The 26,181-nt window shown below is 38.2% G+C and overlaps 1 protein-coding gene across 24 annotated transcripts in view; it reads right to left on the reverse strand.

Annotated features, from left to right (window-relative positions):
* The window catches only part of nrxn3b (neurexin 3b), a 431,860-nt gene that overhangs the window by 233,912 nt on the left and 171,767 nt on the right, over window positions 1-26,181 (reverse strand). For 12 of the 24 annotated variants that reach the window (XR_016145977.1, XM_089118442.1, XM_089118443.1 and 9 more), the window contains 6 exons: window positions 23,715-23,834; window positions 23,239-23,620; window positions 19,168-19,358; window positions 18,898-19,071; window positions 18,429-18,455; window positions 15,210-15,329 (listed from right to left, as the gene is read on the reverse strand). Coding sequence is in view for 22 of the 24 variants with exons in the window: in XM_089118442.1 (XP_088974568.1) it covers window positions 15,210-15,329; window positions 18,429-18,455; window positions 18,898-19,071; window positions 19,168-19,358; window positions 23,239-23,620; window positions 23,715-23,834 (1,014 nt within the window). In the remaining 2 variants the exon portion in view is untranslated. The remainder of the gene's footprint in view (window positions 1-15,209; window positions 15,330-18,428; window positions 18,456-18,897; window positions 19,072-19,167; window positions 19,359-23,238; window positions 23,621-23,714; window positions 23,835-26,181) is intronic. The other 12 variants (XR_016145978.1, XM_089118444.1, XM_089118445.1 and 9 more) reach the window with 1 other exon arrangement.

Below are 26,181 nucleotides of genomic sequence, written 5' to 3' on the forward strand. Positions count from 1 at the left end.
GTATTTATTTTTGGATATAATATTGTTTTCTACCAAACCCTGACACTTATTGAATTTCTTTCCTGAGGTAAGATTACATGACATTTATTTTCTTACAAGCATTACATTCGACATAATAGGTTTCAATATGTTGTACTGTTTCTTTCAGCATGATGCTCATTCATGCTCATTTTGTGCAATAGCCTAACTAGTAGTAAAGAGGAAAAGATGCCCTGATCACATGCAACACAGAGCGAAACAACTTTTTTTTGTTGGAATTCCGTGATAAAATTTGAATTTGGAAAATGAGACTTTGTTTCATATGAAAAGTAACAATGTACTGTACATAGCTTAATGTGATTATTGAATAGGATATGCCCACTGCAAATAAAGTTTATTTGCAAAAAAACAGCACAGATTAAAATGTTGACTTGGAACTTAAAGGGACAGTTCACTTTGAAATTAATTTTTGATATGTTTTAGCTTACCTCAAGGGCATCCAAGATGTAGGAGTCTTTGTTTCCACAGTATTTTCAATTTTGATATTTTCAGGTCAAACCGTTCTTGTCTGTCAGTCATATAATGGAGGTTTATGGGGTCCACCTCAAAGAGCATGCACAGAGAAGTCCAAATTAAACATGATTTAATGACTCGTAAATGTAAGTACACATTGATGGCCTAAGACACGAAACGAGCGGGTTGTGTGAGAAAACGAACAGTATTTATATCGTTTTTACCTCTTGTAACCACAGTCACATCCAAGTACTCTGAGGGCGAGGGCGCTTCTGTCTGCGCTCGTTGTATTGATACACATTGCATTGATACACATTGATAACCGCTCGTTTCATGTCTTATGCCATCAATGTGTACTTACTTTTACGAGTCATTAAATCATGTTTAATTTGGACTTCTGTGCATGCTCTTTGAGGTGGACCCCATATACCTGCATTACAGTATATGACTGAAAGACAAGAACGGTTTGACCTAAAAATGTCAACATTGAAAATACCGTGGAAACAAAGACTCCTACATCTTGGATGCCCTTGAGGTAAGCTAAAACATATCAAAAATTAGTTTCAAAGTGAACTATCCCTTTAAGAATTGATATTGGTTCATTGGTTCAATATATACTATCAACCCGTCCTAATAAATATGCATTCTCTCAGATGGGAGTATCTTCAGGAACTCAGAAATGCCTCAAGCAGTTTCTTGTAAATCTCAGGGTTCAATTTGACACTGAACAGAGCTGATAAATGTCATGACCCAATCTTAACTCAAACTTCCTGAGAGCAAGAATACTTCAAACAAACTTTCATTCTAGGTATTCTTCAATGATAAATGATCTGCAGTTGAATAGAAACTGATTCAATTTGACAATGACTTGTGGAGCTAAAAAGAAAGAAAAAAAGAACCAAACTTCAAGCTCAGTAACAATGATCAAATATTCTCACAGCTGCAGACCCAGTGTGCTCTGATAACGTTGATGAAATCACATCAAGCTATAAAGTAGGGATGGGACGGTATGAAAATTTCATATCACGATTATAGTGTCCAAAATAATCGTGATTATCAATATTATCACGGTTTTGTTAAAAATTTATGAAAGTGCTCAAAAAGAACTGATGCTCACACTGAAAACATTTCAACAAGTTTTATAATTGAAAATCAACAAACAACAAATAAAACAAGCCTCTCTATGCAGTTTTTTTTAAGCAAGATTCTATTCTATGGCATTTGCTTCTTTATAATGCCCGTCGTCAATAGCAACACATTATTACACAGCGCACATCCATATCACAACGGACGCGCGCTCTTGTTTCATTCAAATACAACTTGCCGTCTTGCGTCTCCGGTTTTTGATTGTATTGCAAAAATGAAATCAGAGTTGATTTATTGTTTACAGAGTTTGATAATATTGGTGTGATATATCTTGTCTGGACGATTGTTTTACAAAATGAATTCATAAATAGGTAAGATTTAAAACATTAGCTAATATCATTATCAATTCAATATGTCCCCGTAATTATGTGGTAAAAATAAAATCGGTTTAATACGTGATGTATCCATACTTTACTATCCCTTAAAATATCACTCTTAATAATAGTCTTGTTTGAAGTTGTTCGTTCGTCTTTAGCTCAAATCCACTTGCTACGAACTTTTCTTCGTGGAAGCTTCACGTCTATTTCAAGTGAGTGACATAAAATGTTTCAACTCAAAACAACATTTCGTGCCCAATTGTTTCCCAGACGTAGTTTTGGTATTAAGGTCAAAGTTAACTTGCCTTGCGTTCGGGTGATGATCACACAAGACGACTCTGCAGATTTGAAGTGTTTCTATTGCAGTGAATTTTTGTTCGGCTGACAGGGTGACCATCCTCGATCAAGTTTCCCTCAGGACTTTTGTAAAACCCAAAATATGACCACACCTCAGATTTGGTCCTTTTAAAAGGCTGAAAAATCTCCTGAGCACGGTCACTGCCTTCCACCATTCCTTCTCGAATAGTAATTTAAAAAAAATATTGCGTGCTGCGCGCCTGCGTCAGACTGGCCGACGCAGTGAGTTATTAAAATCGCGATAATCAAACACGGTTTTAATGATAATTAAATTTTAAACGATAAAACCGTCAGTACATTTTATCACGGTTTATCGTGAAACCGGTTATCGTCCCATCCCTACTATAAAGTCATTTGTCATGGGCATGATCTTAATGCCAATTGCTTTTTAATAAGCTCCCCAAACACATGATTCTTGTCTCAACTCCAGTTCAATCTGATTGGCCTTTTAATTGAATAGAGCCAGATGCTGAAAAAAGGAAACATGATGCCAGTGCCACAGCCCAACACATGTGCATCAATGTGTCCTGTGAGCGCACCTCCTTAAATTCCAAAGAAGTGGTGCATTAACATTTAGTCACATTTTTTTTATTATTTTTTTTTATTTAGCTCACTATTCCACTAAACATCCCAAATACTTGACAAACGATATTTCTATATTTTCAAATGGTAATAGCAATAGATTCTGCACACATTCTTAAGGACTACAGTATGTGTAACCAAGCATTTTTGCTTGAGTAGTTTACCAGCTTATTACAGAACAGGTAGGCAGAAATCTCAGCAGAACAGGACAACAAAACCTATTCAACCTTCAGATACCTCTATATAAATCTTGGCACTAGAGGAAAAGAAGGAATGCATTAAATACTTTGAGAAATTGAGCGGCATATAAAATGCTGTCTTCAATGACAGACACTTTGCTTTCCTCCTCTTCTCACACCCCAGGTCCATATATTTGAAGAACATCAATTAAGGTAAAAAAAGGCCTTGAGCAAATAAAATGATGCCTATTGATTTCAAACCAACAGCAACTTGTTACACTTGAGAGGACATTCACGTAAAACCATTGTGGCAAAAGTTACTTTATATGTGCGAGCCAATTATATTATAGTATCCTTGTGAGAGGTTCAGAACTGGTAGACAGTTATAAATAAAGTGTATCGTCACTGGACAGCGGTCACGATCAATAGAATAAATTCAAAGCGTGTGATGTGATCGTCATGCAATACCTTCACAACTTCTTACCAACTATCTTTAGAGACTTACAACAGATTCCAGAACTTTCGGGTGGTCTGGAAATAACAAAAGAACATTTCTATAACGTAATACTATAATGTAATTCAAACACATTTTGCACATGTATTTTTTAACATGTTTCAGCAATACAGTTTGGAATAATTACGTTTTTTTTATGTTTTTGGAAAAGAAAGATCATATACTCACTAAGGCTGCTATACAGTAAAAAACAGTAATATTGTGAAACATTATTACAATTTAACTGTTTTTACTAAAATATTTTAAGTGTAATTTATTCCTGTGATGGCAAAGCTGTATTGTCAGCATCAATACTCCATTCTTCAGTGTCACATGATCCTTCAGAAATCATTGTAATATACTGATTTGGTGCTCAAGCGCAAATAACTCAGAGCCTTTGTCGCCATCAAATCAGTTGAGAAAAGTATATTGTGCATATGGAATAATTACGCATAGTCAATCAAAATTAATGATAATTATAGACGTTTTGCTGTAAAACTTGTTTTGGACTAATGAAATGTCTTTGTTATGTGACTGTGAAGGTTTTTACATTGCAAATCATTAATACCTTTTTTGTCTCTCAACATGCCCAAATTGATTCTGATTTACACTCAGCGAAAGGAAAATAGATCTTCAATTCTAGATTAAGGATGTTAACCGATGACCGTTTGACCGATTGCGCTTACAAGATTTGCAAAAAGTAAAGGCTTCAGGCTAAAACACTCAAGGTTAGAGCCAGGACAGATGACAGGATGAAAAAGAAAATTGTGTGTGGGACCATTTCACCTAAAAGAATGACACAGATGTAAGTTGCTGGGCTTAGATTTGGAAATATAGAGAATTTTCAGTTTTCAGTGGTAACATATAAGGTGATGATGATCATCATCTTTCTTTATTATTGTTAGCGCCAACGTTAACGTAACCTCAAACTAAAGCAGCGTCTCTTCGGAGCTGTCATTTTCTTAAACGAGCCACGGCAATGTTTCAAATGAGCTTCTAACGCTAGACTAACGTCTTTATTTTCATTGCGATTTCCCTTTTTTCATTTTAAATAGTGTGTAATGTTGCTGTTGGTGCATTAACAGTATTTGCAAAGTTGCAGCACTGAAAGTTCAATGTAAGCAGAGATATTGTCCTTAAAATCAGGAAGTTTAATGCCTACAAAACGACTCGATTGGGACTACAGCCGGGTTTTAGACATCACTAACCCATACATTTACATCAACCGTCCCTCCTGTTTGTCTACAACAAAAGCGTACAAACATTATGGACCTGAATTTTGTATATGTACTAATGTTGTAAATGTATTTTTCATGTACATATACTTTATGACGTTATTTTACGATTTGATCAAGAACGTAAACCAATGCCAAGGCTGTTTGTGTATATAGTACCCAGTTAGTTTGATGCTATTGTGTAAAACAAACGTGTATAAAGTTAAAAATTACCATTCAGAAACGTTTTGTAAGAGCCGTGTGTGGTGAGGTTCTGCTTGACTCTCTTCATTGCCGCTTTCTGGGTCTGATTCTGGCTCAAACTGATACTGCAGTATCGACACCATTATTTACATTTGACCGGAACACACAAGCAACTTCGCCCGTAAAGGTGTATTTTCCGGACAACGTACACATACTCAGTTTAGCCAATCACAACACACCGTCCCAAACTAACCAATCTGAGCCTGTTTCTGAGGGAATGGTTTCATAGACTCAGGAAGTCAACCGGTCGTTCAAATGACAGAGGAGAATGTGGCTTACAATAAACGTGAAATTTATGAAAAATAAGACTTAAAAAAAAGAAAAAAAAACACGAATATTGCACCCCATAAACACAATCATGCAAAGAAAAAAAAAAAGGCAGTAAACCACCCCTTTAAACCAATCAGTTAACCGGTTTTAACCGGCTAATGAGGCTCAGTGGTCGGTCAAGAACATTTTTAGTTTTCGCCATCCCTATTCTAGATTCTGCCCAACCGTGGAATGCAGGAACTTGTGTTGATGGATGCCTGTATGTTTGTCAGGAAACACCAGAGCAGAAAACACCCTCATTGCTTCAAGGTCACGAGGCTGTAGAGAGCAGATGGATGTTCTCCGCTCCTTCCATTTTCGTAATGTGACTGATTCAATCATGTTCCTCCTTCTCAAGCCTCTGCAGAGTTTCCGTGGCAGCGCTGCTCTTATCTTTACACACAGCCACAAACGTCTCTTTCACTAAGGCTTCTGGTTTAGAGGTGAGCGTCTATAAGCATTATCTCCGTTCTGAATGTAGGTAAAGCTGAGGTCAGCCTTCCGGTATATGGAGGAAATAATCTTCAAACAAGAATATCAGCAGTGCTCTCCCACACTTCCACAAGAGCTGTAATGTGAAAGCCCTTCAAAAAGAGCTTCGTCTAAAGAAATCCACAAACAAACAATTCCTGACAAAACCCATTCGTCTTTATTTTCAGTAGAAGTGCAACTTTTTGTACAGTTACAGTTCATAATATCCACTGACAGCTTCTAAACACCGAACAATTATCATAAAAGCAGCATGCTGTATTAAAAGTCTTCTGAATCCATGTACAATAAAATAATAACGTCTTTATTGTTTGCAGTGTATGGTATTTTTGTCCTCTACTGACATGCTCACTATGAATGTTGCATGGGAATGGCTCTGAGAAGATTCTTTAAAACGTTCTGCTCTTAAGTTTCACTGAAAAAATAAAAGCAAATGGGTTTCAGTGACACAGTTGTGAGTAAATAATGAAAGAATGTTCATTCTTGGCTGATTCTTAAACCCTTACCATATCATCACGGTATAGAAAATCAATGACGTTTTAAAATGTAACGGCATTACAGGGAAGAGCACTCGACGGTGAGTCTGCACTTTGTTACGCATCCCATATGAAATATTTCGTTTTAATAGAGACATCTAGGTTCTTGCAAGCTTGCGCGTGGGTGGAATAGCATCTGTTTGATGGGGTAACGCTGATCTCCCTAGAGCCCCAACAAGAAGCCTCACTCGCCGCAAAGTGCTGCGCTAACTGTCATTTAGCATCAAAGCACAAGAGCTTCAGCTTGCACCATGAAAGCACTGCCTCTCAGACATAATATTGCATTTCCTTGTGGCTGGATGAAGCCCTGTTTTCCATGACGATGTGGTGAGAAGGATCTCTTCCAGAAACAGCCATAGAAAAGCAAAATATCTTGATTGAAGCTATCTGGCATGGTTTCCTTCCCATCTGTGACTGACACTGAACCAGAACAGGATCCCGGAGAACAGGGGCACATGGACACCTGTTTGCCTTCACCCATCATGTTTTATGTATGGGCTTGATGCATTATTCATGTGCTGGAAGGAGAGGCGGGACTCCCAGGTACATATGCTGAGGGTTATAAATGTCCAGCCGAAAGAAAAAAAAATGTGTTGGCCTTATTTCACTTGAGATGCAAGAGAGAGAGGGCCTTGGGTAGCTCTTTCAGGGGCGTTTCTCGTCCACAGCTCAATCGTGAATAATGAGGTGTTGGACATCTCCATCACACCTCAGCAGATGCTGAGTCTAAACTTAAATGAGTCTGGGGAGCATAGCTCAAACCATCACAGTGCTACAAGATGAAATACATCACATTATTAAAGCTTGCTGGCAGGGCAAGATTACCGAGGGCTCTAGACTTGCATGGACCCCAAATGGCAAGACATTCCCCGCCCTGTTTGTTTCATATCTGAATCTACTAGACCCCAATAGAGCATCACAGTACTGCCAACAGCCCAAGAGAGCATTGGTACCGGAAGTAAATTTCCCATTCATTTCTCCCATTGACGTTTTGTAAAATCCATATCTAAAGAGTATTAGAGCATGTCTGAGGATAACCAGCCACGGCTGAACTCATAAGAATATACAACATATCATTTCGAATGAAAAAAAACGAAGAGAAAATCCCAAAAAAGTCAAGGGTACAAGCCTGTGTACATATTTTCATCTCAGAGCAAAGGAACTACTCCTCCCATAAACCACCATGCCTCACTAAAGTTGACTGAAAGCCACCCTTTTGAGTGACTTCCAAATCTGACGACGGCCACGTGAACTTTTTCCTCCAGTGAATTGTATATAGTGAATGTGCAGGGAAACTCTTTTCCTCAAATTAGCGGAAGCTCGTATGCAAAAAGCATTTGCACATGCTAAAACATTGAGCATCTGGCTCGCTCATAGGCTGTGCACATCCAATGGCGCGGGCGCCTCTGACGTGCAACCAATGAACTAGCCCTACGTCATTACAAGATCTTCAGTCTTCCCGGACCTTTGCGGGGTTTACCCGGACAGTTACACGACTTCCACCAATCAGATGCATCACTGTGGGATTGTGGGATTGTTCAGGATTGTGGGTAATGAAGTATTTATCCAAGACATCACAAATTAAAGGTATTTATCTTAAAACAAGGTTAGTGCCCCATGAACTTTTGGCATTTATATGAGCATATGCAATCGCTTAGTACAGCCGTAGCTGGATTTAAGTCTATCATGTATGGATACGTTTTTATGGCAAATTGTATTGAATTCTTACTTCCGGCACCGTCTCTATTTGTAACGAAGAGGTCCAATCACAGGGTGCCAACGAAAGAAACCAGGGCCCCCTGAATATCCATTGTAGTTTCATGATCACATATGAACCAGATGGCCATTTTAAACTACAAACCATCAACTAACCATCATGAGCTTGATGGTTCTCTGAGCTTGACGGCTTCCGCATAACTTCAAGAACAAGTTTTACAACACGCTTCGCAATGTACTAAGGTCTACGTCTAACGTGAACATTATTTAACCTGCTTTTGACAATTGGCAATAAGTGATGGTACAGTATATAGTTTAAAAAGTTTACAACATTTGTATTTTTTTTTCACACACGCCTATTGTTTTGCACCAGAACACATTGATTCATCAACTAGGGTCACATTGATTACCATCATGCTCATTTTGCATGGATTATGAAGCATCAACATTGAGGGTTTCATCCACTTCCACTGACTCACAGAGACAGCTTAGTTTTGCACAGTTTGTATTTCACTGATAAAAGAAAGAAAGCCATACACATATGGGACTAAATTATAAGATAATTATAATTTGTTTTTTCCATTTTTGGAGCGAGTATTCATTTAATATCCAGTGTTACAGTTTTTCCTCCTTTGGTTTGGCTCATTTCTTGAAACAGAAATGACATTCTCAAAACTCTAAGATCATTTGGCAAAACAGTCTTACGGTTCAGCACAACACTATAGCTCACTTGCAAAAGCTCGTATCTCTCCCAAAACTGTTCACTCATGCTTCAAAACTAAATTCACTTCGCATATAAAGAGTCAGTGCAACCAAAATGACAAAGATCCTTCTCAATTGCTTTGGCTCATTTCTCGAAACAGACCGGATGTTCTCAACACTCTTGGCGCTTTTGCCAAAATAACGTGGATGGTTCGGCACAACACCAGGGTTCACCTGCAAAAGCTCATACCTCTCCCAAAACAGTTCACTCATGTGTCAAAACTAAATTTCATTCTCATTTAACCAGTCAGTGCCCCATGGACACTACATGGACACAAACAACATGGGCACACCTCCAATTACATAGGAATGTTCTGTTCTCCACAAGTTCAATATACTGCCTGCCACCACTCCAGTGGCTCCAAACCTGGGGTACATGGATCCCTATGCAGAGGTACTACAGGGGGTATCTGACAGAAAGGGGAGGGTGAAAATCATCAATGACTAGACTTACTAAAATGTTATAGTAAAACCCACAGTATTAGATAGATATTATCTAAAGATAGATATTACTGTAGACAGATTTACAGTACATGGGAGGCACTAATTGCAGCTCTTTTTTTTCTCCAAACATACGGTTTGATTGATCACCTGAGATGTGTGAAACTCTGATTGATCACCTGAGATGTGTGAAACTCCTCCTTTGTTAGTCAAGTTCTTTCAATTGCTGTAATAAATGTATCGAATGTTCCAAGGGATTCATATATGGTATTCATGGTATTATGTTCTTGACTAATTTTGACAATTGAACAGACTATTGTGCATGTGATGACTTATACAATGAAATGACGCCGACACATTTTGGAGTGAACAACCATTAGACTGAGAATGAACAATCGGTTTAGATCAACAAGATCTATTCACTTGGAAATTGTGCTAAATGTAGGCTACCTGTACTTAATCATGTGCAAAGATGTACTGAGACATTGAGACATGTACTTAGGCATTTGCAATTTGATGAACTGAATGAGAAATTCAATTCTGTTGTGAACAATTGCCAAGTAGTTTGGAGGTTTGTCCATGTTGTTTTGAGAATGTCATTTCTGTTTCAAGAAATGAGCCAAACCAATGGAGAAAAACTGTAATAGCATTACACTTAACCAGCTCTCCTACTCTATTTCTGAGTCCCAGAGTATGATAAAAAAAAGAAAAGTTTTTACTCATTGTTAGAAAGTGTTTTTTTTTAATTTAACTAATTAAACATGCTTTTAGTTTAATAACCCTTAAATATGGTTAATGGACTGTTGGGAGGGTTCCCATTTTATTTCGCATATGTTAATATAGAGACATAGCAGATAAACACAAGCTTGAGGACATCACTGTATCTTAGTATCTTTAATTTATTTTTCATCTGTTTTCTTAAGCTGAGAGTTTATTATTGTGGAATTTGATTTTGTGTAATAACCAGCACTAAAGCAAACAGCATTTTCCGAAGGAAATCGATCAAGCACATTTGAGCTGTCAGCAGGATTACAGCCGGACAATGAGATTCATTGCAAATTGCTCTGAACGATTACAATGCCAACTTAAACTGATTCACTCTCCCTATGTTTCTATGATTTGTTGTGCGTGTGAGTGTGCGTATGCACAATGCCTCTCAAACTGCTCATAAACAATAAACCGCGACCTTTGCGAGAGGAGGCGGGCAAATAACGGATAGAATGTGCTAATTCAATTACGCAAGTTGAGTAATTGCCTCGGTCAGTGTTGTGGATTGAGCCTATGGCTCAAACGTCCTTGGGATAAATTAAAAGCCGGGATAATGATGAAGATGGAAGGGGGAGGAGTTCACTGTAGAACAAAACAATGAATCTAGCATTTCTCCTGGAATGAATCTTTAGCTTATTAGCACAAACACACACACACACACACATTGTGGCTAAGCTCGCAATGCCATGCAGGGTGTCGCAGGAGTATTGTGGTCTTCATAAATAGGTGTTGAGTTGGCTGAAGACGGTGCCCTGGAGGCTGAGGTGTCTGCTGAAGCTTAGCTGAGCGTTTCTGTTGTGTTGCTCGGCTAGCGTGATGAATACGCTGCCGTATTCACCTTCTATTCTTCTCCGACTTCAGCGTAGCACAATAGAAGGATTTATGAACACGGACACAAAAAAATAAATAAAAAAAACACACAAAAAAACTGCACTAAGCTTCTGGCTCAAACAAAATGCTTTAAAACCTGCAGCTGCAATCTAGGTTACGGACTGCATCCACCATTTTTAACCACACACACTAGGCTATGTTCTCATTTTCACTCTCTTTCGCTCTCTCTGCCTGTCTGTCTACCTGATTAATTTAGGCTGTCTGACTGTTGGACTGAGTTGGATTTCAGTTATTAAAGGCTGCTCTTTCTCCCACTAGCGCGCAGGGGCAACGACACCCGCTAATTAGGATCACCCTCACGCAGGGTTGCTCTTTCTCTGGCCACACCACTGGCCCCCGTTCTGCTGTGGAGTGTGCCGTTGTGTTTCTGGATGCCAAACAGAGTAAAGACATCATATGCCCACTTACAATTTGGACCGTTTACGTCGAAAGAGAGGAGGAGGAGCTTTTGACGCATGGTGTGTGCATGTGTTTGTGCATGTGTCTGTGAACATGTGTTTGGCAAAAGATGAAGACAGTGATGCAAATACAAGCAGAAGTGATTGCATGCTCTGGGGATCGTGTTCCAGTTTGATCCTGCACTGCATGCTAGTGTCGGCTTGACAGGCGCATTGCTGCCATCTAGATGACATGTTTGGAATAGTGCTATACCAATTTTTGGACATTTTTAGTATGCAAAGTACACATGGGATACTTAATAGATAAAATACAGATGAAGTGCTACATTTGCCACAATGCACACTGTGCATATCCCAAAAAGCACACTGCACAGACTCTCAATGTAATGTGCTCAACTTGACCTTCTATCTCCCATCTGACAGATGAGCCATTAATAATTACAGTTTTCTCATTACTTGTCTAGAGTTTTGTACATCTCTGGAATTTAAGTTCATTTTTACACAAAATTTAATGAAAATTTAGTTTGAAATGTTAATTGTGGAATAAGTGTGTGTAGTATGTAGTAGTATGAAAACAGTAGTCTAGTATTACATTCTGAATGGAGCCACATTGCAATAATCTTTTCCCAGATATCTGTACATTGCTTTCCATAAAAATGATTAAAATTATATATATAAGATATATAATAAGATTGAAAAACTTCTTTTTTTTACACTGCCATTTTTTCTTTAAAAATAAAACGAAAAAACAATCGTGAGATTTAGTGAGGAAAGTGTGAGAAAGAATTTTGAAATGCAGAATTTCATCAATAAATAAATAAATAAATAAATAATAATTCTCAATCGTTCCAGAACAATAGACGTTGACTATGCTTCATTAAGTATGGATAATTAAAAGATTAATTAGTCAAGCCTAATTATGGATACAGAAAAATATGCACATAGACTCCAACACCGGCAATTGCCACCTGGCGAGAAAATATTTAATTTCTTATGAATGTGTTATTCTAAGAACACAAACTTTTCACTTATGAATGATCTTGGCTTTAAAACGATGAGTCTACAAGGCTGTGGCACTCGCTGTAACTGCCGTGACCCTACACAGAATTGTCTCGCAAGCTCAAGAGCCCATTTGAGGGATGAAATTGAATTTGCCTCTATGATTAGAAATGTCAGAGTGATGAAACGGCGTATAACTGCCGGAGGTTAAACATGGGAGACATCATTAAAGAAACAGAAGCCAACTTATTCTTCATTAATGGAGACAGAAAAAGAAAGGGAGGAATAAAAAGAGAGACAGAGTCAGAGGAGAAGCATTTCTGCGTATGCTTTGCCATGTTTGAGAGGCTGCTGGGCTAATTTGACATTTGAACATTTACTGCACCTCATTACAACAGCTCACAGCCTATTAATCTGCCGACTGGATAGATGGACCACACATTCCTCACTGTCATCTCTCACTCACTCAAAAACACTTTTACAAAAAGAGGACTTTGTCCTGAATCAGCATCATTTGTTTTTCCTGGGGCAATATTTATATTAGCCAGTCACAGCCCTCAACTCCGCCCCTTTTAAATTAGAGGGCGATGCATATTGTTTGCATGTTGTTCAAGGAACCACAAAGGATGTAAAGCCACTAACCAATTCTACTTGTTTAAATCTCATTAAGAGATTCCTTATACATTTAAAGGGATAGTTCACTTTGAAATTAATTTTTGATATGTTTTAGCTTACCTCAAGGCCATCCAAGATGTAGGTGTCTTTGTTTCCACAGTATTTTCAATTTTGATATTTTTAGGTCAAACCGTTCTTGTCTGTCAGTCATATAATGAAGGTTTATGGGGTCCACCTCAAAGAGCATGCACAGAGAAGTCCAAATTAAACATGAGTTAATGACTCGTATGTAAGTACACATTGATGGCCTAGGACACGAAACTAGTGGTTTGTGTGAGAAAACGAACAGTATTTATATCGTTTTACCTCTTGTAATCACAGCCACGTCCAAGTGATCTGAAGGCATGGGTGCTTCGTTCTGCGCAAGCGCCAAAAAGCACCGGAAGTGATCTCTTGCGCGGTTGCGAAACAAAAAAAATCAACGTTGCCTGTTGATATATCGAAATCGTCTTCTATTGCAATTTCCTGTATTTCTAAATATCTTTAGATCTTCACAGTGAGGGATAACACTTCTGTAAACAATGAGTGACGTACACGTGCAAAATCACTTCCGGGGCTTACCGGCGCTTGTGCAGACCAAAGCGCCCGCTCCCTCAGAGTACTTGGACGTGACTGTGATTACAAGAGGTAAAAACGATATAAATACTTTTCGTTTTCTCACACAAACCGCTCGTTTCGTGTCCAACCACTCATTAGGCCATCAATGTGTACTTACATTTACGAGTCATTAAATCATGTTTAATTTGGACTTCTCTGTGCATGCTCTTTGAGGTGGACCCCATAAACCTCCATTATATGACTGACAGACAACAACGGTTTGACCTAAAAATATCAAAATTGAAAATACTGTGGAAACAAATACTCCTACATCTTGGATGCCCTTGAGTAAGCTAAAACATATCAAAAATTAATTTCAAAGTGAACTATCCCTTTAACAACACTAAGGGCCAATCCCAATTCTACCCCTTACCCCTTCCCTTTCCCCTAGCCCTACCCCTTCGCCTTCCCCTTGACCCTTGAAACAGAGTGGCAATGCGTAGGGGTGAAAATATTCCCCTAAGAAATGGGACACCACTACGCCTCCGTTAAACGTCATTATAAGTCGTCGCTAGCGCCTACGTCACAGGAGATGCGCCGATGTTTATCACAACTTCCAAGATCCCGTCGACAGCTGCAGTTATCTCAGTCGCGTGGGTTACAGCTATTTTCTTGCATCTTGTGAAGTTCGCAGGAAACAACGGAGACGACGAAAATATGTTGCGGGACTATCGTTAGCAAACTACAGTAATTTTAGCGATTTTTTTTTTTACAAACGTTTCTGTGAAGAAACTGACCGTAAATATGAACACAATATTGAATGTAACATATAAAGCAAATCATTATTTGTCGTTATAATACTTATTAAAGCCACAAATACTTAAATTTATGGGTCTCCTTTGTCACTTGGGCAGCCAGCCTGGGTTAGCAGTGACACTTCTCATACCCCTTCGTTTGAAGTGTGCACCCGAAAAATCTTCGTTTGAAGGGCTATCTGGCCCTTCACCCTAGCCCTCCCCCTCCAACCAAAAGAGAATTGGGACAGCCCTACCCCTTCACGTGGACGCGCAAAACGGAGGGGAAGGGGAAAGTGAAGGGGTAAGGGGTAGAATTGGGATTGGCCCTAAATAGCACAGAAACTTCAAAATCATTAATAGCACACACACACACAAAATCAAAAACCTGAAAGAGCCACACTATGGGTGCACCCGAAATAGAATATATTTAAACGTTCCTGTTTCACTATAAAATAAACATAAAGCACTTGTCAAATGGGTCTTTTTAATGGTTAGGACCCAATTACATTCAACCACTTCTTTTTATCCGCAAAATCCAATCACAGGATTTTGGGCAACATAACAAAAACCATCATCTGCAAAAAAGTGAACTTAACCAGTCTAGTCAGATGCATAATTCCCATTAACACGAGCAACTGAAGCACAAAGAACATGCCATTACAAAAGTGTTCTCATTATAATGTTATGTAAAAGTTTGGCGCTGCAAAACTTGCACTTGCACTTTCTGAGAAACCAACCCAAACAAACACGAACAAGCAATGCCAACGAACCCTTACCCCAGACACTGTTTATCTCTGTACGTGTGATGCTACAACCAGCTGAAGGAAAGTGTAAAGGGATCACTCACGGTCGTTGCACTGGGTGCCGGAGTACGAGGTCATGGAGCAGTCGCAGGTGAAGTTCTCCCACTGCTGGATGCACACACCCATGTTGGCGCACGAATCCTCCTGGCATGTAGTGCTGGGCCCTGACGTGGAGGAGACAGGAACAGCGTGAGTCAATAGTAATGACACATTTCAACAGGCAACTCTGTCACAGGCAGCACAGCAAGACCAGCATGCATGCAAGGTCATTCACGGGTCAGCATGAACGCTGCGTATACTGAATACTGAACCACGCTGCAGTAGTGGTGGAACATTCAGACAAGCAAAAAAAAAAAAAAAAAATCAGTATGTTGGTCTTGTTTATCCAGTAAAAATATACAATTTTTTGTAAAAAAAACAAAACAAAAAAACAGATAAATTAATTTAGGCAGCAGAGGGATTTGCACTTTTTTTACTTGGCAAGTTTTGTTTGATACAGTAAACCGATTACACTTTATTTTAAGGTGTTTTATTTTACATCAGATTATCAGATTTAATATAAGCATAAAAATAGCGAAGTTTTCAAGTCACATTTCCATTTTGATCATTGGTTACCATGATTTGTGATTACTCACACCTGTTTCTTTTTTAGTTCATTGGTTCATTCAGTTGATTATCTGTTGTTGTTTGTGTTGTGTTAGCACACTGTTAGCAGTACTGTAAGTGTTTTTGTGAATTATGTTGTTGGATTATTGTCTTGCTTTTGTATATTAATGTGGTGCAATTAGATCCACTTTGTCTTGCCTTATTTTTATTTTTATTTTTTTGCCTGATCCTGCTCTGACAGAATTATGGTCAAATGGAGTTCTTGCTATTTTTATTTTATTTTATTTAGCTATTAACTAGTTGCTCATTAGCATGAATATTACTAGGATTTTGGCTACCCAATACCTAAACGTAACAACTACTTTACTAACTATTAATGAGGAGTAATTCGATGTTTGAGGCAGTTTCAAGTTTGAGAGTAACAACAAAAAATGAGGTTCCTGCAAATTTGTTTTCTCTGACTGTGCATATTCTACTCTATTTATCCGCTAATCCTTTGCCATTATGTGATATTTCAACTGTTCCCACACTTCCCCCAGTAATTCTTATGATATATAATGTTTTTACCAACAACAAAATATAAAAAAGAGTGAGAAAAATAAACTTAACTCAAAATATATTAACAGGAAGCATGTATTGATATATTCAGCAAGTATACTGTTTTATGATTATGTATATATTCACTGGAAAACAAGACACCAATTTTTTTTATTTTATTTTTTAGCAGTGACAAATATCTTGGATATATCTCATATATCAAATGGACAAATCCATTCCAAGACATAAAAACAGAAATGCTGAACACTGCTAGAAAAAAAAAAAGAAAAAGAAAAAGAAAAAAAGTGATATGCGATGTGAATACACCTACTCACATTTCACTTTTCAAAAATGTGTTCACATTCCACACTTATAGACAGTTACTAAAGTAATGCAAACAATTCTATTTACGCTCTATCCAAATTCATTCAAGCCATACTGAGATGTCAATTCCAGCAGCTCAGATCACAAACAAAAGAAACCAAACAGAAAAAAAAAAAAAAAAAAACATGCATTCAAAACAAAGAGCGAAGCCCTGAGTACGGATGTTTGAAAGTGCCCTCTGGCTGAAAGTGCTTTTATTGAGTTGGGAAAGCAATGGAAGATTTCTTTCTTTCCTCTTGCTGGTTTCCGCCTCTAATGATTCCCCTACTGAACCACTCTTGGATGCACTCAACACAATATAAATGAGTAATTGCCAAAACATCCATTAAAATGTTTCAGTAAGGGAGACAACTGTGGCCAATTGCCGTAGAACAGTGGGACACTAGACAATGTCTCGATTTTGATGTGCCTTCAGTGGAAAGCTTTGAGCAGGAAGCTTCTTAAGGAGGATATTTATAGGGTTTGGATTTATTCTTAGTTCCCCTCAGCTACTGCACAGGTCAGCGATTAAATAAATTGTAGAAAATGCTGCAACTTTGTATAATTTTAATGTGACAGACAGACAGATAGAAAGATAGATAGGTAGATAGATAGATAGACAGACAGACAGACAGACAGACAGACAGACAGACAGACAGACATACAGATAGATAGATAGATAGATAGATAGATAGATAGATAGATAGATAGATAGATAGATAGATAGATAGATAGATAGATAGATAGATAGATAGATAGATAGATAGATAGATAGATAGATAGATAGATAGATAGATAAACAGACATACAGATAGATAGATAGATAGATAGATAGATAGATAGATAGATAGATAGATAGATAGATAGATAGATAGATAGATAGATAGATAGATAGATAGATAGATAGATAGATAGATAGATAGATAGATAGATATGCATAAAGATAGATATACAGAAAGATGATAGTTCGATGGATAGATCAATGGATAAATGAGGGAGAGAAAGATATATAGACAGACAGATGATAGACAGACAGACAAACAAATAGATATACAAATAGACAGATTGACAGACCGACAGACAGAGAGACATACCGATAGATAGACAGACAGACAGGTCGATAGACAGAAAGATAGATAGACAGACAGATAGAGATACAGATCTGTCTGTCTATCTATCTAGAGAGGTCGACAGACAGAAAGATAGAGATACAGATAGATAGAGATACAGATAGATAGATAGATAGATAGATAGATAGATAGATAGATAGATAGATAGATAGATAGATAGATAGATAGATGGATGGATGGATGGATGGATGGATGGATGGATGGATGGATGGGTGGGTGGGTGGGTGGGTGGGTGGTTGGGTGGGTGGATGGATGGATGGAAGATAGATAGATAGATAGATAGATAGATAGATAGATAGATAGATAGATAGATAGATAGATAGATAGATAGATAAATAGATAGATAGATAGATAGATAGATAGATAGATAGATAGATAGATAGATAGATAGATAGATAGATAGATAGATAGATAGATAGATAGATAGATAGATAGATAGATAGATAGATAGATAGATAGATAGATAGATAGATAGATAGATAGATACATGACAGACAGACAGACAGATAGTGTTCGATCGTGTTCTGGTGTCTGAGTATTTGTTTTGTGGAGAAACATTAATGTTAAATCTCAGTGCAACTTTCAGCCAGGTGCGTATGAATGAGGTGAACAGGTCAAACCCTCTACCTTGCAGGTCAGCTTTGGTGAAACCAACTGTGTTAGCAGGAAAATTCAGAAAGAATTGGATCATAAAAAAGGGTTGGTTAGTGGAGGAAGGTCAGCCGAGAGAGAGAGGCAAAGATGTATGAAGGATAAAGAGAGAGTAACATGATACTGATTTTAGTAAGGCAGGGATAATGCTGAGGGAATTTAAATTATTTTCTACAGTTAAACAAATGTACCTCACTCAAATCTGTAATAAAAAAAGATTGTGGATACATCATACATTACTGGCAACTACTGATAACAGGCCTTTGGTTAAGGCGCCATCTAGTGGTTACAGAAGCTCTCAACATATCAGCAAAACAAGAGTTCAATACAACACCAATATATATACGATTTAGAAAGACAGAAGATGTGTAGAGGTTAAATCAGGTTTGAATTGAATGGTTTAAACATTAATGTGTCACAATGAGGTGTGATGAGTCACATATACCTTCACAGCCGCGTTCGATCTGCCCGCTGCGGAACAGAGCGTCATTGATGAGGTCTGGCAGACGGCCGTTGAGATCCATGGAAGCTAAGCAGCCCTGGAAACCCTCGCGAGACACCACCAGCTTCGGCAGGATCTGATACATGTTGGGCCCCAGACCGGCCACAAACAGATCACCTGCAAACGAGTGGAACAAGACAACTCAAATACGTGTTTTGATATTTTAAAATGTCAAACGTACAATCAAAAATGTCATAAAAAGGCCAAGCTGACCTTTCAGGTCCAGATTTTTGGCTCCGTTGACCACCTGGCTGACAGACTTGGCGTCCACCTTTAACGTGTGCGTGTTGCTGGCGTCGCGAGTGATCACCACATTGTGCCACTGGTTGTCGTTAAGAGGACTGTCGCTGTTTCCCTTCAGAAGACTCGGTCCGTTTCCAAGGTCAAACACATAGTGGATATACCTGATAAACACACACACACACTGAGCTCCACGTCCCAAATCCATCCAAGTGCACTTCACTGAAAAACACTCATCCTAACTACACACTGAAGCAAACTCAGATTATCAACCGAGAGACTTCTCTATAAGAGTAAAGGCAGAGATTTTATACTCTACTACAGGACAGGCCACAGACCAAGAGGATCAAGCATTTAGATGGACAAGGCTAAACATTCATGTCACGATCCCAGCCTGTGTTTCCCTGTCTTGTGTGGACTTTTATCATCCTTTGTAGTTTTTCTTGTTGATATTTTATAATTCAGCGTCCCCAACTAAGCAAGCCAGAGGCGAGCTTTAAGGAACACGAACACCAGTGACTCCAATCAGGTGACAGAATGGAGAAAAGAAAATTTGGAAGAACCCAGGCTCAGTCGTTTCCCTCATCAGCCCCTTGTTATCTTGTGTAGAAATATGGGAGTATACAGTGTTTCTCGTGTTCTTTGTCTTAGTTGACCAATTCACATGGGCAAATCTGCCTCTAAAATTGTTTCACTCTAAATTGCGAGATATACAGGGGGAGTGGCTTTATTACATCAAATACATGTGCACTGAAGGTCCAGGTCAATGTACTGTACTGATTGGTCTCAAACCCAGAATTAAAGCTGCTCCGGAGCAGGTTAGCCATGTACTGCAAGTTATAGCGATTAAACCCGCTAAAAACCAATCCACCTTCTTGAGCCCGAAAAAACAAATTTTGCTCAAACTAATGTCAAATTTACCTGGGGGAAGCAACTGAAACCGGCAACAGGCCACAGGTGTTGTCCTTCTGTGGATGTACTGTGTTGGTTTTAGTTCCTGTTGTTTTGATTTATCTTGTTCCGGATAGTAAACTAAAACTTTTTGATTTTATGAAGACTATTTAAGCAAGTTTTACTTTTTTACTTTCCATATTACAACTTGGTCTAATGAATTACATTTTATATACCTTTTAAACCTATTTGGTATTAGTAACAGACAACAAATGCTGTCATTTACAGAGATCATGTGCCATTATTTATGCTGAAAGTAGAGCTTAATAGGGTTGGCTGATTCCAGAACATTTGGTTGTCAGTTTTTTTTTTCATCCATATTAATCAAGTCAATTTTCGACTTTCAATTAAACATCTTTTTATATTACAAGGTTGGAAGCTAAGGTGAAATCCTCTGTAATTTAACATTGCATATTGGTCTTTTGTTCACTTAACTCTCATTTCATGTTGATCAATCTTTTTTAAATCTGTTTTAAATCATTGCTGATGTGGTGTTTTGGTCATCGGTATTATCATTTCTCTCTCTCACCGGAAGCCACTTGCTGAGCAAATCTGTTTGGTGGACAGATTTAAAAGATTTGTGTCACTAAGCTGAAACAAAATACCCAACTCCTAGCTTTTCCTCCTACTTATGTAATGACATATATTACAGCAAGACTCAATGAATGAATCAGTCAGTGAGCATGAACAAATCATTTCAGGGGACATATTCAGAAGATATGCATCATTGGAATGAATCAATTCCTCCAATTTTAGCTATTCGAGGTCTTCTGGGCTGTGTAGTAGTTTAATAATCTGGGGCCGTGTTCAATGAACACTTGTTATTTCCACTGATAATTCCTATTCCCAGCCGGGGGAAAAGGGGGAGAGCTCTGGGTTTGGGTCCTCGATCCCATCAAAATATGCTTATTTTATTCTTTTACTGTTCAATCATAAACTGCTACAGGTAATATGAGATTATTTTCTTATTTATTTATTAAAGATTTATTTTGGGCGTTTTTGCCTTTTTATTATGACAGGACAGTGAGTAGACAGGAAGCAAAGTGGAAGAGAGTAAGAGAGGATGGGATTGGGAAACTCGGGTCACCAGAGCTGCCCCCAAGGCTATCGGGCCAAACTTTATTCTTCATCATTCAATGCATATTGCCTGTACATAAATGAACATTTAATTTATGTCAGGGCAGATTAAAATCTATAAATCAAAATATGTAATGCATTTAATCTAGAAGAGATTAGAATCTGGATGCAGAATAACTTCCTGGAATTGAACAGAAGCTTAGTGGTTCAGTGGCGGCTACTCGCAAGGCCGACGTTATAAATAAATCCATTATTAATATTATTATTATGAAGAAAAGGCTCAGCACACAAGGCCTATAGCATATTGCCTCAATGGTGTTCAGTGTATTTGGGCAGATTGCTAAAGCGGATTGCCAGCAACAGCCATTTTAGGATTGTTTGTGATTTAGTGACTTAGTCCTCTTAACTAAACTAACCTTAACTTTTTACAGATATAGGAGCTTAGCCTGGGAAAACCCAGACAACTCCCGGCAAATTTAGATTTGCTCTGAAAGTTAGTCTGGCAAAGAGCTCAATCAAGCCCATTTCCAATCACGGCACCAATCAGAAACGTTGGGGCGGGCTTTACACGATGACGACAGCGCTCGGATTTTGAAGCAGATTTTATAGCCTACATTACAAAGATGGATGCCACCGTCGAACATCACTCGTTCGAATCAGCTATCGCGTCTGTTTTAAGCAATTTGAGCGTTTCCTTTTTGTTAAAAACCGAGCAAAGAACAACACTCTAAGATGTTTCTCTGCCGGCCGCCGCTCTGCATACGTCATCACCTTCATCGCTCTGATTGGTTTTAGGTCTACACGCGACGTCCGTTGGTGACGCCCCTCTGGAAATTATTTGTCTATGACGCTTTGCCAGACCATAACTCAGTTACAACTGAGAATGGTCTGGTTTTAACCAGGCTAATAGGAGCTGGTTTTAGCACTAAAATTCTTTGTGAAATAATCTTAGAACAAACTTTTAGGAGTCCTAAAAGTAGGACTGACAAGCCCATTATGTTTAAGAGTGTCTCCTAAACCGGTAAGTTAGGAGCTACTTTTACTGTACGTTCACACCGCCGCCGACTTGAGCTTCCAAAGCGGCCGGAAGTCATTCATTTTCAATGGAAGCTGGCTTCTCTCAGCTGCCAGGAGCGTCAAATCCATCGGCGTCGCATTTTGGGCGTTTTGAGCATTTTGAGCGTCAATCAGAAAGTTGAAAGAAGCTCAACTTTATGGTAATGAGCTGTGACGCGGTTCAGCGGCAAGCAGCGGCAAAACGCCAGCAACCAATCGGAATATAGACGTCCTTCACGCTGGCTGATTCCAGAGAAACATGAATGTAAACTTTTGTTCCTACCAAAACATTAGCTCAGAGAAAATGGAAGAGAAGCTAATCATCGCCATTGCTGTGTTTCCGACTGGTTTTGTATCATTTATGATATGATGTTGTTTGCTTGAAGGGACCGCATGGGCGCAACTTTTATTTGAAATATTTACGAATGCTCGTTTTAAAGCGGGAATGCAATTGATTTGCTCACGGTGACACTGATTTCACCGCAAATAATAATAATAATAATAATAATAGCTAACTATTTTTTTTCCAACCAAAGGTGACCAAAAAGGTTCTAAAAATGCTGTCATTAAAAAAGGTTTCTTCAATGTATTGCTTGTTTTTTTTTCTTCTGTTTATTACATTTCATGTTGTGACACTTCTATTCTCCCTGCAACGTCAGAGCGTTCAAAGCATCCAAAGCGTCAACAAGCTTCCCTGTACTTTTAGACAAGCGTCCTTGACAGGGTGGCCAGAGCTTCTTTGACGCTCAAGTAGGCGGCGGTGTGAACGCACAGTTAGTCTTAAGATGTTTTGTGAATAAGTCCCCTGCATTCTAAAAATGAACACACTTTTAGCCACGTCACGGCCGACTCCTCACAATGGATTCTTCATGGGATCGATTCCCAGCCTTACCTTTCAACCTAAAAAAATTTGGTAAAACCTGGAAACTGATACTTTGAACCCTCCTCTTTTCCACTCACCCTTTGACAAGCTCTACGGCAATAAAATCATTCCCGTCTCCACTGTTGAAGAGGATGAATCCGTCACCCGAGGTGGTTTTGAACTGAAAGAACAGGTGCATGGTGTTATATGCCTGGAGCGTAGCAAGACCCAGATAGCTTCCTTTGGTCTTGAAGGTAACAGGATCGGCCACGATGGAGCGCATGCCGAAACGAGCATTTAGCTCACAGAATTCGATGTCCCCGTTCTTGCACATGTCGATGTAGAAAAGGCCGTTGAACTTCAGGCCTTGCAGGTGACCGATGAAGTTGGATGGAGCCGTGGAGGCAAAGCGCCGTTCTGTCAGAATCCCGGTCTCAATGTTACTGAACTCCAGCCGAGTGTGGTCACCATTCATCTGACCTGTGAAAGAAGAGTAGGAGGTCTTGGTGAAGCGATTAGTAAGTGTTGGACTAATGCATTGTATAGGGGGCAGATGCTTATACTGCATTCGTACCTTCTGCCACATCATCATCCACCATGAGTTTGAAGTTTTTACCACGCCGCATCACTCTGACCGAGTGCCAATCATTGTCGTTCACTTTCTGGCCAGCGTACAATGTCTCTGGTCCTTTACCTGAGAATGATGTGTGTCAGTTAGTGTTTACACACACTAGCGTTGCAAATCACATTTCTGGCTTCTCACCATTGTAATAAATCATGCCATGTGTAAAGGTCACACACTCGTATGTGAGAAAAAAAATAATAATAATCTTTTGGTATGTATTTTCAGACTTCTGTCATAAAGATGATAGACCACAAAAATATTTTAATTGAGGTACATTGAGAGAGTCAATAATTCAGAGATAAGTATAAAATCAACTGCTGTTACTCAGAAAAAGGCCAAAGCGTGAAACAAAACCAAAGTATGGCTGAGGTATGTGTGGAAAAGCATATCCTTTCTGCAAAAATGATAAAAGGGTTGGTTCACCCTCAAATTTTATTTTATTATGTTCTAATTTACTCACCCCCAAGTAAGCCAAACAGAATCAGAGTTTTATTTAAAAAAAAAAATATCATGGCTCTTCCAAGATTTATAATGGGAGTGCATGGTAAAAAAAATAAAATAAATAAATAAATCCAAAAGTGCATCCATCCATCATAAGAGTAATCCATATGACTTCAGGGTTAATAAAGGCCTTCTGAAGTGCAGAGATGCATTTTTGCAAGACAAATATCAACATTTATAACTTTATAAATCACTGGATTGGATGTAATTACGCTTGAGTTTGTTGCCCAGCATTATTTGTTTGAACCACAAGACTTGATTACTCTCACCTAAGATTGTTATTACAGTTTATAAAGTTATAATTATGAATATTTTATTTACAAAAACACATGCTTTGCTTCAGAAGGTCTTAACCCCCTGGAGTCATATGGATTACTTTTATGATGGATGGATGCACTTTTTTGGGCTTCAAAATAATGGTATCATTCACTGCCATTATAAAGCTTGGAAGAGCCAGGATAACTCGGATTGTGTTTGGCTGAAAGAAAGTCGTATACACCTAGGATGGCTTGAGGGTGAGTAAATTAGGGGGTACTTTTCATTTTTGGGTTAACTATCCCTTTAAGTATACTACTATGCTAGTAATTTGTGGTGCTAAGTGCCCTGTATGTGCTAATGTATATGCTAATCCACTCATACATAGTTGTAGGCATTTATGTTTTAAAGTGCACTCATACAAACATACTAATAAAGAACAAGTAGAATTAGTCCAAAGCACCGATTGTTGTACAGATTTATTTGCAATGCTAACATTAACATAAGCTGCTCAAATATATTGAGTTTTTATACTTCAAATTATCGAGGCAAAGTGCCCCTCTAAATGCACTGTAGAATTAAAATTGCATAAGTAAATCAGCACTGTATTACCACTTTCTTTCCAGCCACTGTGCTTTTAATTGGAGAATATGCTTAATAAACAACACCCTTTAACTGAAACAAGCTCTAAATGACCTGCCCTGTGTCTTTATACACATCTACACAAGTTTGGAACTTTTATAGTTAGTTAAGATAATTTAAGGTTGATGGTGATATAACTCTTGAGCAATGACGGTAATTAAATAAAACCACATTAAGATTACTTTATAGTAAATTACTTTAAATTTAACATACATTTGTTTTTCTCTCCATCATTTCGAGACACACAAGTCTTTTCCCTTCATTATAACAACAATTATACTTAATAGTGTATAAATGTCTTCAATGAGACCTGAGATTTGAATGCGACTCAATGGAAGATGCGGTGCTCTGCGGCCACGAGCGCCCCCTTGAGGACTATTATGATTGACAAACTATCGAACTGTTATTTAGTCGAGTGACTTAGTGACAGCAGATGTATAGCTGCCTTGATTCTAGACACATTTTTCAAATGTTCTCTATCGATTTAAAAAATAAATAAAACATCTGTAGTGTAGTGTCATGAACCAAGCAAAACACTTTAAAACCTGAAATTTTACAATATTTGATTAGAGCAAAATACAAAAATACATAATAAAAAAGAATAATAATTAATAAAAATGTGGTAACACTTTACAGTAAGTTCATTAGTTAACATTAGTTAATGTATTAACAAACAAGAAATCTTTGTTGGTCATGTTAGTTAACAGTGCATTAACTAATGTTAACAAATACAACTTTTGAATTTAATAATGTATTAGTAAATATTTAACAATTAAATAATTATCATCAACAAAGATTAATATTGATGTTGCAGAAGTGCAGTTCGTGTTAACAAATGTAGTTAGCTAAGTAAGGGATAATGTACATCCAGCCGGTTGTTCTCTCAAAATAACCCCCGACAGGGTGATGAGGGCTGGGGAATGTACTGTACGTTATCCTGCTTATTACATGGCTACTTGCCACATAAGTAAATAATTAGACACGATATATTGATCCGAGTCTAAGTATTTAATTAGCA

This window comes from Pimephales promelas, chromosome 13 (genome assembly GCF_988280905.1).
Source record: "Pimephales promelas chromosome 13, fPimPro1.hap1.1, whole genome shotgun sequence".
In the NCBI taxonomy this organism is placed as follows: domain Eukaryota; kingdom Metazoa; phylum Chordata; class Actinopteri; order Cypriniformes; family Leuciscidae; genus Pimephales; species Pimephales promelas.